Source organism: Epinephelus lanceolatus, chromosome 16, assembly GCF_041903045.1.
Source record: "Epinephelus lanceolatus isolate andai-2023 chromosome 16, ASM4190304v1, whole genome shotgun sequence".
In the NCBI taxonomy this organism is placed as follows: domain Eukaryota; kingdom Metazoa; phylum Chordata; class Actinopteri; order Perciformes; family Serranidae; genus Epinephelus; species Epinephelus lanceolatus.
The window spans coordinates 35,772,248-35,785,823 of record NC_135749.1 but is presented as its reverse complement, the minus strand read 5'-3'; the positions used below and the strand labels follow the sequence as shown (position 1 = coordinate 35,785,823).

Sequence of the window (13,576 nt, the reverse complement as noted above, 5' to 3'; positions counted from 1 at the left end):
CTGGCAAACATGCATGTATTTCCTTGTTTCAAGCAGGGAACTTATATGGTTTCCTTAGTTAAAAATTCAGAAAAAAACCTGTATGCTGCTCTGGGCGTCGTGTTTGGTTCAGAGGTGCTGATCCTCAACGTTCCTCTCAGGAACTCTAAATAAAAACAGAGAAAACATCAGAGCTATAAGTTTAGAGGTGCCACACCCAGACATTAAATTTAACGCATCAGAAAAATTATGCTTAAAGCTGGGGTAGGCAGTTAAGTTTGGTGTCACTGGGCAAAAATCGCATATTGCGCATATTGCAATTCAAGTGGTCTCAGAGAAAATTGGACTTCTGCACCTCCTCTTGGCTCAATTTCTAACCTTTCAAAAATCTGGCCTGTGATGGGACATTTTGGCCAATCACTTATCATTTCAGAGAGAGGCCGTTGCTATTGGCTGTTCTACAAATACAGATGAGCATGCATGTCCCTTCAGATGGTGAAAGTCGGATTCAACGGCGGAGAATCCTGCAGAGAAAGTTGCTATTCCAGCACTGACAACAACTGCCTACACTTTAAAGCAACCCAAACAAGGAAGACAGACTTATGAAAAAGAGAGTCTAAGGGCTCATAAATGCTCAATGTTAAACGGACGGACTCACTTCATTTTGTCCGTATTTGTGCAAGTTTTCTGAAAGCTTACGGATACGGATGAAAAAGAGCAGAACCACTGGATATGGAGGCATTGTAGTGTAGTTCACGCTGAATATGACAGAACATTATTTGACCTCCTCCACCATTGCCTCATTTGTTGTTGTGTGAAAATTTTGACTCTGCCCTCTAGTGTCATGAAGTCACAAAGGATGCATGGAAGTGTGAGGGCAGTAATGTTTACAATGTTCGAAATGGATGTATCTGTTTTCCTATTTTTGTATGTAAAGGGAGAATAAATGTGCCCTCAAAGAGACTTGGACAATAAAAAAAAAAAAAACATGACACTATTGGCGATGCATTTCATAGATGAAGAAAAATGTTGTTAATAGTTTAGCCCTCTGCTAACCAGAACTAAGGAACAACTGCAATTTTAAGTTCATGTTTATGTGGCTGATGTTAGCGAGAGCCTTTAATCAGTGTGTTCTCTGCCCCACTCCCCACTGCTCCAGAGTTCCCTGCTGGAGGGATAGCGGCTGCAGCAACCACAATCCAGCAAGTGTAAATCCAGCCCCAGGACACCTGACGCTGGATCACCAAACGTTCTGTTGCTGCCTTTACATATGTTTAAACCCAGCGCTACCGCTGGCCACCAGCCTGCTGTGACACCCAGCACTTGGGGGTTTGTGCCGCGCTCTTCCCCAAAGAAGCAGTCCACAGCTGTGGGGAGCAAGGCAGAGGGACTGTGGGGTGGCTAGCAGCTGATTCTTGTCTCATTTGTGATTTGATAAACAGAGGGAGAGGATGGGGCAAGGAGAAGCTGAGCGAATGCGCAAATGAATAGGAGCACGGAGGGGCTGAGTAAGTGAACTGTGGGAAACTTTACAATGAAATAACATTGAATAAATCAATGTCTGGGAAACACTGGGTTACTATATGGAGCGTGTGCATATGCCTGTGGTCCAAATTCTGACTTTTTTTTTTTTTTGCCTTTTCCAGAGTTCTGTCTACCCCAGCTTTAACAAAGGTGAAAGGATAAACATCAAATATAAACATGAATGCTGACAAATTCTAATGTTTGATCAAAGCTACATTTAATCATCTAAAATAAGCAACATGACTTATAAATAAGCAGATAAAAAGAAGAGCAAACACAGCCTTTAACTTAATGTGAAGTGTTCTGGATGATAACTGTAAATGTGATACTGATTTTAATTAAGTGGTGATGCACTAACCGCTGCTAGGTCCCTGGTTGTGCAATGAGGCTCGGCTCAGTTTGGTATCACAGTTCTGGGTGGCGCTGCAGTTGCTGTCGTCATCTGTAGCCGCTTCCTGACCACTGTCCTTGTCATCAAAACCTGGAAGCAACAAAGGGAGAAATTTTCAGAAGACCACATTAAAGACATGACATCTCAACTGACACCTCCCTCTCTCCATCCATGTTTATCTTTCTCTCATTTTAAATGTTCCTGGATGTTTGTACAAACTGTTTTCATCTTCGCTGTCACTGAGGTCTTTCCGTGGGGGCACTGGAGTTCTCCTCCTCTGGGCTTTAGAGTAGGTCATCTGCAATTTCATCAGACATAAAGGTATGTAAGAAAACCCAAAACAATACATCGTCCACCCGCAACGAGACCCCAGGGTTAATCCAAGGCAGTGTTACATTGGTGGCTACTTTTGTAGGGATCTTAAACATATCACATTTTCAGAGAAAAAAGTCAGCAACAGCCCCATAATAGCCATCGCCAAACCCACCAGACACCAGACCAGTCATTTTAGCGTGTATAAAGCCAGCGTATTTTCACAACTGACAGGGTGATTTTAGGGATTATTTAAACCAAACAAGAGTTGGTAATTGCTGGAACAGTGAAAAGACAAACCAAGATTATTTTTGAGTTTTATTTTGTTTCTCTTGATTTTGAATGAAGAGTGTTTTGTCAGTCTGGTGGGTTTGACGATAGCAACTTCAGGCTGTCTCTGTTTAAACAACAAGGATCTCACTCTTTAACAACAAGGCCTCTAGATGTTTATGTTTATTTGAAAGCCACGCAGCAACTCTTCAGCATGGGAGCGAACGTTTTGTTTTTTCCCCTTTGTGCAAAAGGGTGTGAAGGTTTGCGGGCATTCCCATAAACACCAGTGTATCTATCGCTCACCAGCCCTCATCTCAGCCTTTTATGATGTAATCCAGATCTTTGATTTCCTCTCTGTTGGATCACATTTAGTCAATTAAACCTGAATGATAAAGTCACTTTGAAATAAGTTCACATCCTGACTGGACAGACTGGACCCCTAGCTCCAAGTCAAATTTCTCTGAGGAGACCAATAAACGAACTGAACTGAACTGAACTGAACTGAACTGGAAATAAACCAGTTTGAGAGCAACAGATCTAAACAAAGTCAACTCTGAAACATGGCGTGACACACAAACAAGCACTGGTGCTCCTCAGGCTGTCACATGCCTTCCAATATGGTCTCAGCTGATAGAGATAAGCCAACATCGCCCACTCCCCATGAGCCGTGAGCAGAGCGAAGGAAGCAGGGTGCAGCTGGGTGCACCACCCTCACAGCGGCCTGATAAGAGAGGCAGCACCCTCTCAGAGAGGCACAGTGTGTGAACATGGTTTTAAAGCTGCTTCCAGTTGTAAACAAGAAGTCTGGACAGAAAATCAAAAAGAGCAGCAGCTCTGCTCAGAAATTAATTGCATTCAGAAGCAGCTGAAATACACTAATGTTTTAAGAAACTCAGCATTTACTCTGGTTTATTCTGGCTAACTCCTCTGTCAATTCACTTTATTTGGTCAAATTATATAAATATGGCACTGTCACACCAGAACTTAAAAAAAAAACCAACAGCTTCTTCTGAGTCCTTTGACATCTGCCTTTTGACTTCTGTCCTTAAAATGTCTCAGTTGGAAAGTGGCACAAAACACCACCAACCTTCCCAAAGTAGTACATAAACTATGTAATGAAGCTGATCTAAATTTATGTTAAACTGTTATCGAAGAAAAAAACAAGTGAGTTCTGTGGTTTATTCAGAGTGACAAGGATGCTGTTTTTGGGGGGAAAAAAGTAAATAAATGCTGTAGATTCTTTTTTTTTTTCAATGACATTGTTCAACACTGTGAGCACCACAAGCTACATTCCATTCACCTCCATTGTATTGGGGTGGAGGAAGAAATCTATCTGCATGGCCAATCACAACTTTAGTGTTTGCATAAAATGACATGCAGTCACCCTAATAAGCTTTAGACGAGTCTGTAAACACAATTTCGACCACAGTGTGTCTCCAGACCATCCACAAGAGCATCAAATACAAATAAATATTCTTGTGTGCAAACAGGATGCAAATTAAGACAAAACACGTTAAAGTTGCAGTAGGCAGAATCTGGAAAAGCCAGAATTTGAAAAACAAATCCTGCAGCTCTCTCCTCTCTGTTCGAAGCTACTTCCATCAGACGACCACAGTCCTCTGCATGCACTTCATATAGTAAAACATCCGTGTTTCCCATACACTGATTTATCTAATCACATTTCATTGTAAAGTTGCCCACAGTTTACTCACTCAGCCCCTCCCTCTCTTTTCTTAGCAGACCACAACTGAGACAAGAATGAGCTGCTAGCCAGCCCATGGTCCCTCTGCCTCACTCCCAACCGCTTCCTTAGGAGGAGAGCGGGAAGCAGCTCAAGAGACGGACTTCAGACGGCAGCTGTAGAGGCTCAAATTCAGCCAACACAAATCCTCCAGTGCTAGTTGCACAACAGGTTGGTGGCCAGCAGCAGCACTGACTTTAACCTGTGTAACAGCAGTGACATACAGCCGGGAATCGGGGCTGTCTGGTCACCTAGAGCTGGGGTTTGTGCTGGCTGGATTTGGGTTTCTGCAGCCGCTGACTGGAGGACTGCTGCCTGCTCTCCTTCCAAAAGGAGGTCCAAGGTGGTCTGTGGCCGCCAGGACTAAGACGGAAGACACACTGTGATTTGAGGCTCTAGCTAACATTAGCTACATAAACGTGAACGTGAAGCCATAGTCATGGACCTTTAGCACAATTATCAGAAAGCTAAACTGTTAGCCACATTTTCTCTCCTCTCTGAAACTCTTTGCTGATAGTGACACGTATTTTGTTTAGTTTATTGTCAGACTCTCTTTTAGACTCTTTTTGATAAGTGGTTCTTCCTTTTTTGGATTGCTTTGCAGTGTAGCCAGTTGTTACCAATGCTGGAATAGCAACTTTCTCTGCAGGATTCTCTGCCATTGAATCAGGCTTTCACCATCTGAAGAGATGTAAAGCATTATAAAGCCAATAGGAATGCCCTCTCTCTTAAATGATCAGTGATTGGTCGAAGTCTTCAGTCAGGGGCTAGATTTTCTAAAGCCTGAAAACAGCTGAGAGGAGGTGCAGAAGTGTAATTCTCTCAGATCATTTGAATTACAATATGCTCATAGGTTATTATAGGATTTTTGCTCGGTGATGCAAAAATAAAACTGCCCACCCCAGCTTTAAGGTGCTCAAACAACACCTCCCATGTAAAATAGGAATAAATAGTAAGAACTCTTTGTATGTAGACTAGGCCAGACAAGATGTTTACATTACTCACTCCGTCTTTGTTGTTACTAAGCCGCATCTTCTTTTTTATGTTGTCCATTCTCTTCGGGACTGACCCGGTTGTGCTGCAGAGAGTGTAGAATAAAATATTTATTTTTCAGATTACATCTACTTCATTCTCAAATTCATGTCAGTATTTCTTTGCCCTCATGTGGGGGAGGCAAATGTATTTTAGCTAGAATGGTGGGCCTGACCTATCCTACTCTGCTTCCTCTGCCTCCGATTGGCTTTCCCTAACCCTAACCAACCAATCCTCTTGCCTAAACCTAAACCACCCACCCAATGAAGGCAATGAGTAGTAGCCAATCAGAGGGAGAGTAGGGCGGGTTATGCCTTCACCATCATAGGAAAGAAGATAACTGATAACACAAATAAATGCTGCAGTACATGTTAATCCCAAAGATTGGTACCAAAATCAGTGCAAACAGAACTACCACAGCTCAGGTGGCTACAGTTCATGATTGCTCTGCAGTAGGCAACAAATCAAAAACAGATTAGAGCCGAAAAACAGGATTCAAACTGAGCATCTGTCAGTATTTTGCTGATCTGGTGGTGATTAAAAGAAATCAATGCCGACTGGTGGTACGGGACAGCGTTTGTGAAAAGCAGTCTCAAGTGTAAAAATCACACATTTTGTTCCCCCAAAGATCCAATCTGACCTCTTCCCAGCTGTATCACTGCAACAAGGGCTGCAACTAACCATTATTTTCCAAATGATTAATCTTCTGATACTATTGAACGTTTTGCTGCTGAAAGAGTTTTATTTGAGTCTTGATGTCTTACTTGGTGCTGATGCCATTGAACATGTTTGAGGCCTGATACCGGCTGATCAGTGAGATCGGTCTGTTGCTTCTCCTCAGTCCATTCCTCCATCCACTACCTACACACACACACACACACACACACACACACACACATATGTTGCTGTACATATTGACTAACGGACTTAAGGAGTATGGTCTAGACCTGTTCTATATGAAAAGTGTCCTGAGATAAATTTTATTTGGTATTTGATCATTTTATGATTTGGCGCAATATAGACAAAATTTACTCGACAAACTGAAGTCACCAATATCCAATATGGTAAAAATCACCACTAATTCCCACAGAACCTTTTTCCTATCAGGTTGCTAAAGCCTCTGAAACAGTGTGTACACCCTCATAAAATAGTAAAATGCTCAGGTGAATCCAACACTTAAGTGCTAAAAGCTGTAGTTCCTCTAATGGCCACTCAAAAAACTGTCCCTGGCATTTTTGGCCATGGCGGCCCACTATGATTGGTGATATGCCATACGTACACACTATGCTGTTACCAAAATTAAAATAAATCTCAGTTGTACCCTACGTGCCCTGGAAGAGAGTACCAAGGCTAGAAAATCAATGTGCTCATTCACTTCTCATATATCCATCAGTGGTTTATCCATCAGTGTACGTTAGTAGGCTACGCACATAGACGTCGGAATTAGGGGTGCGGGGGTTGCAGCCACACCCCCTCCCATCCGCCCACCTGCACCCCATCAGCCTCCCTACCCACTGCATTACACTTTAAAAAAATAAAGAATCTGAATTTAAACTCAATTTGTCTGACTTACATTTATCTCTTTCATATCATTAATGCATAGATCTATGCTTTTGATGTGATATGCAGCCTGTCTGACTACATACAGAGGCCCTGGACCTGCTGCGCTCAGAGGTGGAGCGGCGTTTTGATCAGGAGGGACTCTGCGTAGCTGCAGGGCGAGAGCAGGCAGTTCTTGAGGCGGCTCAGGGGAAACGAGTGGATGTGGGTTCCCCAGAACTGACCCCCTTTCCACGAGAGCGGCTAATAGAGCTTAGATCAGGCCCAAAAAATCCAGCCCGACCTGGCCCGAGCCCGTGCACGTTATGTCCGGGACCAGCCCATCCCGTCCAATTAACTGTAATTATGGGCCCGAGCCCGATTTAAACCTGACATTTTTCAATAAGTTGGCTGTTATAATTAAGAGTATTAAACTACAATTCTTGTTATTTGAATGACAGAAATATCGGATCTTAATGAATGGCACAACATGGAAGCATGATTATGTAATAAAACAGGTGTTTATTTGAGGATCCAGGTGGTGAAGGGCTGTGCATATACAGTGTTCCAACAGGGGACAGCCCTCCATTCCGAAACCCCACCATTCCGAACGACCCTCACTCCGAAATTGATTTTCAAGTCCATATCGAGTTTCCTGCATCAAACACTGCCGCCCGCTCTCTGTCCGCACTCGCACAATTCTGAAATTCGCTGTACTACAAAAGCTTGTAATGAACGTTCAACTCATTGTTTTTTATTGAAAATATGTCACTGTCTTCATTTATTATGTATAATTTCTCTAGCAGCAAACACATTTAAAGGAGACGCTTGTCAAGTCTTTTTACGTGCGCTGTCCGTGGTGCTGAAATCCCTGCTGCAGCCGCCGCTCCTGCTGACAGCAGACCAGGGGAGAAAAAAAGAGACATTCCTTTGCTCTGTGCTTTCAGAAAATAACCAGGGTTAGGGGAAGAAAGACCAACGGTCTGTACAGCAGTCCCACTGTGTTTGCCAGGGCATATCAGGCTGTGTGATTATGCACAAAGATTGGCTTAACACATTGGAGCAATTTCATACAATTTCGGACATTCAGCGTTATAAACTAATTTCAATTCAACATGGTCATTTGCTTAGAGGATTCAGCTGAAGCATAATGAGTGTTATATGTCATTAAGATGAAGTATTTGCTTGTTTTGTGGTTAATTATGCACATGATCCGTTTGACCCCATCACGTGTCCCTGCAGACAGGGGCAAAAGGATCAATGCGCAGCCTCCGTTTGCTTTGCGTCTGTCTTGTTCATTCAAACTTTGTAAACATGGTTGGCATGTTCTGCCATCATAACTTGGCTCTCAGAATTCACCAGATTGATGCCTTTAAATCAAATATATACAAAATACAAAAACAAAGCACGCCCCCAGACCCCCCTAGAAGGTTCGGACCCCCCGCTATAGTCTCCAAAAATCCTGTGGGAAACACTGTAATTGATAATTGTTTTGCTCACCCAACAGCCCAAAACCTCAAATTACTAATACATTATTAGATATTAACATTATCACATGAAAAGCAGCAAATCTTCACATTTGTGAAGCTGGAGCCATGAAATGTTCTAACATGAAAAAAACCCCCAACTAAATTATTACAACAACGGTTGCTAATTAGTTTTCCGTCAATTGAGTAATTGTTTCAGCTGTTTTTGTGAGTTTTTATATGTTTCATGTGCAAAGATGTTAATTTGGAAAGTAACTAAAGCTGTCAATCTACTGTTGTAAAGTAAAAAGTTTAATATTTCCCTCTCACACGTAGTGGAGCAAAATAAAGTGGCATGAGAAGAAAATACTCAAGTAAAATACAAGTACCTCACATTTTTATTTGAGTACAGCACTTGAGTAAATTAAACTTTCTTTCATTCCCCCACAGTCCCACACATCTCCTGTATTATCTGATATTCTAAGGCTGTGACCACACAGAAAGTGAACGTTTTAGCAGCTGGAAGCAGCTTTTTGTTATAGTTTTTAATGAGAATGAAGCTTCTTGCTCGCAGCTTGTGCCTTGCATTTCTGCGCTCTGGACACCTGGCGTTTTGTCAGAGCGTTCTGAACTCCTTGATAGGGATAGACCGATATGGATTTTTTAGGGCCGATACCGATACTGATTTTTTTCCATCACCCTTAGCCGATGACCGATTATGGACTGCCGATTTTCTTGAGCCGATATTTGGGGCCGATACTGCTTTTGCTCCCTCAATTTACGTAAAAAAACAAATGACACAATGATAACAAATATTACAGGTCTCAAGTTTAAAATAAGAAACATTTATTGAACAGTAAAAAATACTAAAACACGATGGAAAGTTGAGGTAGAATATTATTATTATTATTATACATTCAAATAAAAAAAAGAGTTCAGTGCTCTTAAATCTTCCAGTAATGTCTTTATAAAATAAACAAATATTTAAGCTGAAGCATAAATAAAACAACAACTACTGTACACAGTAGGATTCAACAGCTTTGTTCAACTTAACCACATACTTTCAAATGAAAAAAAGTGCCAGGGAAAAATAAATCTGCGAACCCACGCGCATATCGGCCAATGCCGATACAAGTAAAAAACTCAAATATCGGCCTGATATATCGGCCGGCCGATGTATCGGTCTATCCTTACTCCTTGAGTTGATAAAACTTAAACTCAGGGCAAAAAATGTGCCCCACGTCATCTCGTTTTGTCATTTTTTACCCCCATTGTCCAATCAGATGTTTTGAGAGGCGGGCCTTCTGTAGTAGTCACAACAACAAGTTTACAGTTGGTAAACAATGCAGGAGAAACTGGTGGTAGCGGTTGCTGGATACCCAGAGCTATACAGCCCGATGATAGACAGCAGGTTGTCAAACTGTCCCCAAGTCATCCTAAAATATGCCTGGAAACAGCCATCATGGAGGTGAAGCTCCTGGACCAACTGGTGGTACTGCCCATGATACACGCTCTTTTTTAGGGTCTCATGTACCCACACAGATCTCTGTTTCCCTGTGCCCAACAAACTATTTACTGACAGCCTCTCACCCTCAACCAGAGCTACAGCAAGTACACTCTGCCTGAACATTTTAGAAACTAGATACTAATTACTGGGAAATAAATAAATAAACAGTAGATTGATGACACAGGATGGTTAGTGTAAGGACGTGATGGGGTGGTTGCCTGGCAATAATAAAAAGGCACAGCAAGCTTTTTTTTTTTTTTTTTTTTTTTTTTACCAATGGCATTTAATAAAAAAATAAAATTAAAAAAAGACAGTGCAGTGTGTCTCACTTTTTGCAACCTGCCAAGCGTTTTCTGTGTGATCAGGGCCTAAGACTTCCGTGAATTAATGTTCAGGACTCACTGGTGATACCACTGTCCTTACCTGCAGTGTTTTGAAGCCTTTGAGATTTCCTGTAAACACAAACCAGGGCTAAGTATGAGACATGAAACATACGAGCAGTGATTTATGTTACATTGAAGGTGGAAAGTTGTTGCATCTATCTTTGTGTAAACAAACACATATTTATCACAGAGTCAAAAAGCAGTGTTCTGAATGACACATAATACTAACACATCTGAGAAGACACTGACGATGAATTTTCAAACTGATAACTTGTAATTTTTAAATGACTAATAAATGAATTGACTGATCATTTCAGCAGTGACGGTGGTAATCAGACAACATTCACTGGTCATGTATTTTGTGTGCAAAGATCTTAATTTGTAAATTAACTAAAGCTGTCAATCTACTGTGGTGAAATAAAAAGTTTAATATTTCCCTCTGACATGTAGTGGAGCAAAAGTATACAGTGGCACAAAAAAGAAAATACTCAAGTAAAGTACAAGTACCTAATTTCTTTTAATTGAGTACAGCACTTGAGTAAATTAAACTGTATTACATTCCACCACAGTCCCACACATCTCCTGTATTATCTGATATTGTAAGACCGACCTGATGATGCGTCTCGCTGGTTTATCTTCTTCGTCCTCTGGTGTTTCTGAACCAGTGTGATTCTGTTTGTCTTCAGCATTAGATTCCTGTAAAAACATTTCAAATACTTCAGAAGTTTAGGCAACTGAAAACAAAGAGCAAGGAGTCATTTCATACTCACTCTGTCAAAGTACAACACTGCAAACATTTACTTTAATAATGACGTACGAAGACAAGCTGAAATATCAAGGGTAAATACTCTTTAAGTGTATTACAATGATAGTCAACTTACAAACCGTGGGCCAAATCTGGTCAGCGACAGGGTGCCGGATGGCGACCCTAACCATTTTCTAATTCACAATGAAAATTGATTCACACTGGACATTTTTTGTACTTTCACTGTAAATAAGGTGCCAAAACACATAAAAAGCATCAAAATAGAGCTTGATTATCAAAAAGTCAGAGGGGCGGATCCCCTGGACCCCCTAACACAGATTAAGTCCAGAATGTCCTCAAATCCCAGAAATGCTCCTGCCTACACCTGACCTGTGCAGGGCTGCTGCAACTGGCTCCTGGCTTTCCTGTCATTTTGCGAACATGGCCTCCAGCCAAAGCAGGTTAAGCATCCTGAGTGTATTACATCAGTCTTTCTTATGTTGGTAGTTGCCCTTTGGTGCATTCAGTCATTTCTGTAACTACTTATCCTGTTAAGGTGTGTTCACACCGGACCTGTTTTTTTTTTCGCTGTCGCTTGGTTCGCCCCTTTGATATCGCTTCATCGCTCAGTTGCAATCACTCGTCAATGTGGCAGAAATCAATAGACTCGCTTTTTCACTTTGATGACGTCATCGAAGCGATCAGGGTTCTTGACTGTCATGACACGTCAGCTTCATTAAAAGTATAGCTGCAAATTAAAAGCAGCAATAGATGTAAAAACACACAGAGACAATACATCTGTGATTAGTCCCTAATTTAATTTTGACATTTTTTTCAATCTTCTCCAATTTCTCGTTTTATTTTATGGAAGTGATCAATGTAAGTGCACTTGTCCTAGAGCCGCCACAATGGTTTTTATAATGCAATTTTATAACTCTGTTTAGATAAAACCTACAAGCTTCTCTTCCTATGACTTTTACTAAAAATGTGTCTTGTATGTTTTCTGAAGCCTTTAAGTTACAAAAATGAAACACACTACACTTCTGAACATTTATACCTCCGACCGCGGCAGACCGCTGCTTAAAGTTATACATTTTGATACATAGGCCCTACAGGTGGCTATACATATTGCAAAACTCTGTAAAAGTACACCAAAGCATACATTTTCGTTTCCAAATATTTATTTGAAAACAAAACCATTCATACGGTCAGTAAAAAACCATTTTGTTATTAATAAAAAACGAATCTCAACAGTGACCACGCCAGCCGGCGGGACTGCAGCTGAACCGCTTCCAATGTTCATTCATTCATTCAGTAGCGTGTTCAGTGTGTGTGTGTGTGTGTGTGTGTGTCAGTATGTCACAGAGGAGGAGTATCAATAAAAAAAAGTTTCCACTAATTATTTCAGTGTTTATTTCTTTTATTCTTATTTTTTTTATTAAAATGTGTAATATAGCCAACAATATTATTGCCAAAAGTTAATCTAATTTATTATTGTAGAATGTATTTAGCAAATCACCACTTTCAGCTGGAGACACAGTGCAGCAGCAGCTCAGCAGCAAAAAGAAAAAAAAAAAGGAATTATAAAAAGCTGACAAATAGTGTTAATTAATTGACATGAGACACTGGAGAGGTTGTCAGTCCTATTCTATAGTCTGTAATATTTTTTTTATTTTATCATAACTTCTAGGAAATTACTCAAATGCATTTTTGGTGTGCTTCTGAGCATACGGGCAGCATAAACAATGAAGTTACATATGTTGCGGCGCTTGGAGGGGTGCTGTAATCCTGGCGGTCCTTAAGCACCATGGACAGCGCCAATGCATCTATCGCTGTAGCGCAGAGGCTCTGATGCCTGTCAGAGCATGTGAGCGGAGCTGGAGCTGCCTGGAGCGAGAAGCGGGAGGATTTTGTATGTATGTGCCAAAATAGGTAAAAAAAAAAAAAAAAATCATAATTTCTTCGTCTTTTGTGTAATAAAATATTTGGAAACGAAAATGTATGCTTTGGTGTACTTTTACAGAGTTTTGCAATATGTATAGCCTACCTATGTATCAAAATGTATAATTTTCAGCTTTTTATTCATTTTTATACCTCCGCGGTTGGAGGTATAAATGCTCAGAAGTTTAGTGTGTTTCATTTTTGTAACATTAAGGGCCCTATTTAGATGGTCTAAAACGCAAAGCGACAGGCGTGCGGGGCATGGGCGTGTCCCAGTCACTTGCTAGTTAGACAGCGCGTTTTCAGACTGGGCGCCATGGTAGACAGTCTAAAAGGGCTGGACTTACTCTGTGAATTAGTCATGGGTGTGTTTTGGGCGTATCAGTCAATAAGTCAATCAGAGTGTCACCTCTCATTCCCTTTACAAGAGGCGCACAGTGGAGAGCTAGTTAGATGGCGGACCTACCAACTGGAAAGAGTGAGCGTTTTACAGCTGAGGAGACGATAACTGTATCTCTATATCGACTGTCCCGTCACATCTGATGTCAGATCAAAGGGGATTGGCACCGTTTGGCACGTTTGGCACGCGTAATGGAAACCCAACCTGATTTGATTAACACAGCTGCAATCTAATAAGTTCACATCCCTCTCAGCCAACCACAAACAGCCACAGCATCAGATAGGGAGTATATATTCAGCATCTGTCATCTTAGAAAAGCCAAAAGAGAAGAAACAGAGTGAGC

General features: G+C 41.2%; 1 protein-coding gene across 8 annotated transcripts in view; it reads right to left on the bottom strand.

Annotated features, from left to right (window-relative positions):
• The window catches only part of LOC117263790 (ATPase family AAA domain-containing protein 2-like), a 40,543-nt gene that overhangs the window by 18,144 nt on the left and 8,823 nt on the right, over positions 1 to 13,576 (bottom strand). For 6 of the 8 annotated variants that reach the window (XR_004502210.2, XR_004502209.2, XM_033637441.2 and 3 more), the window contains exons 2-8: positions 10,758 to 10,843; positions 10,188 to 10,216; positions 6,017 to 6,113; positions 5,226 to 5,298; positions 2,114 to 2,192; positions 1,862 to 1,984; positions 79 to 145 (exon numbers count right to left, since the gene is read on the bottom strand). Coding sequence is in view for 6 of the 8 variants with exons in the window: in XM_033637441.2 (XP_033493332.1) it covers positions 79 to 145; positions 1,862 to 1,984; positions 2,114 to 2,192; positions 5,226 to 5,298; positions 6,017 to 6,113; positions 10,188 to 10,216; positions 10,758 to 10,843 (554 nt within the window). In the remaining 2 variants the exon portion in view is untranslated. The remainder of the gene's footprint in view (positions 1 to 78; positions 146 to 1,861; positions 1,985 to 2,113; positions 2,193 to 5,225; positions 5,299 to 6,016; positions 6,114 to 10,187; positions 10,217 to 10,757; positions 10,844 to 13,576) is intronic. The other 2 variants (XM_078176037.1, XM_078176038.1) reach the window with 1 other exon arrangement.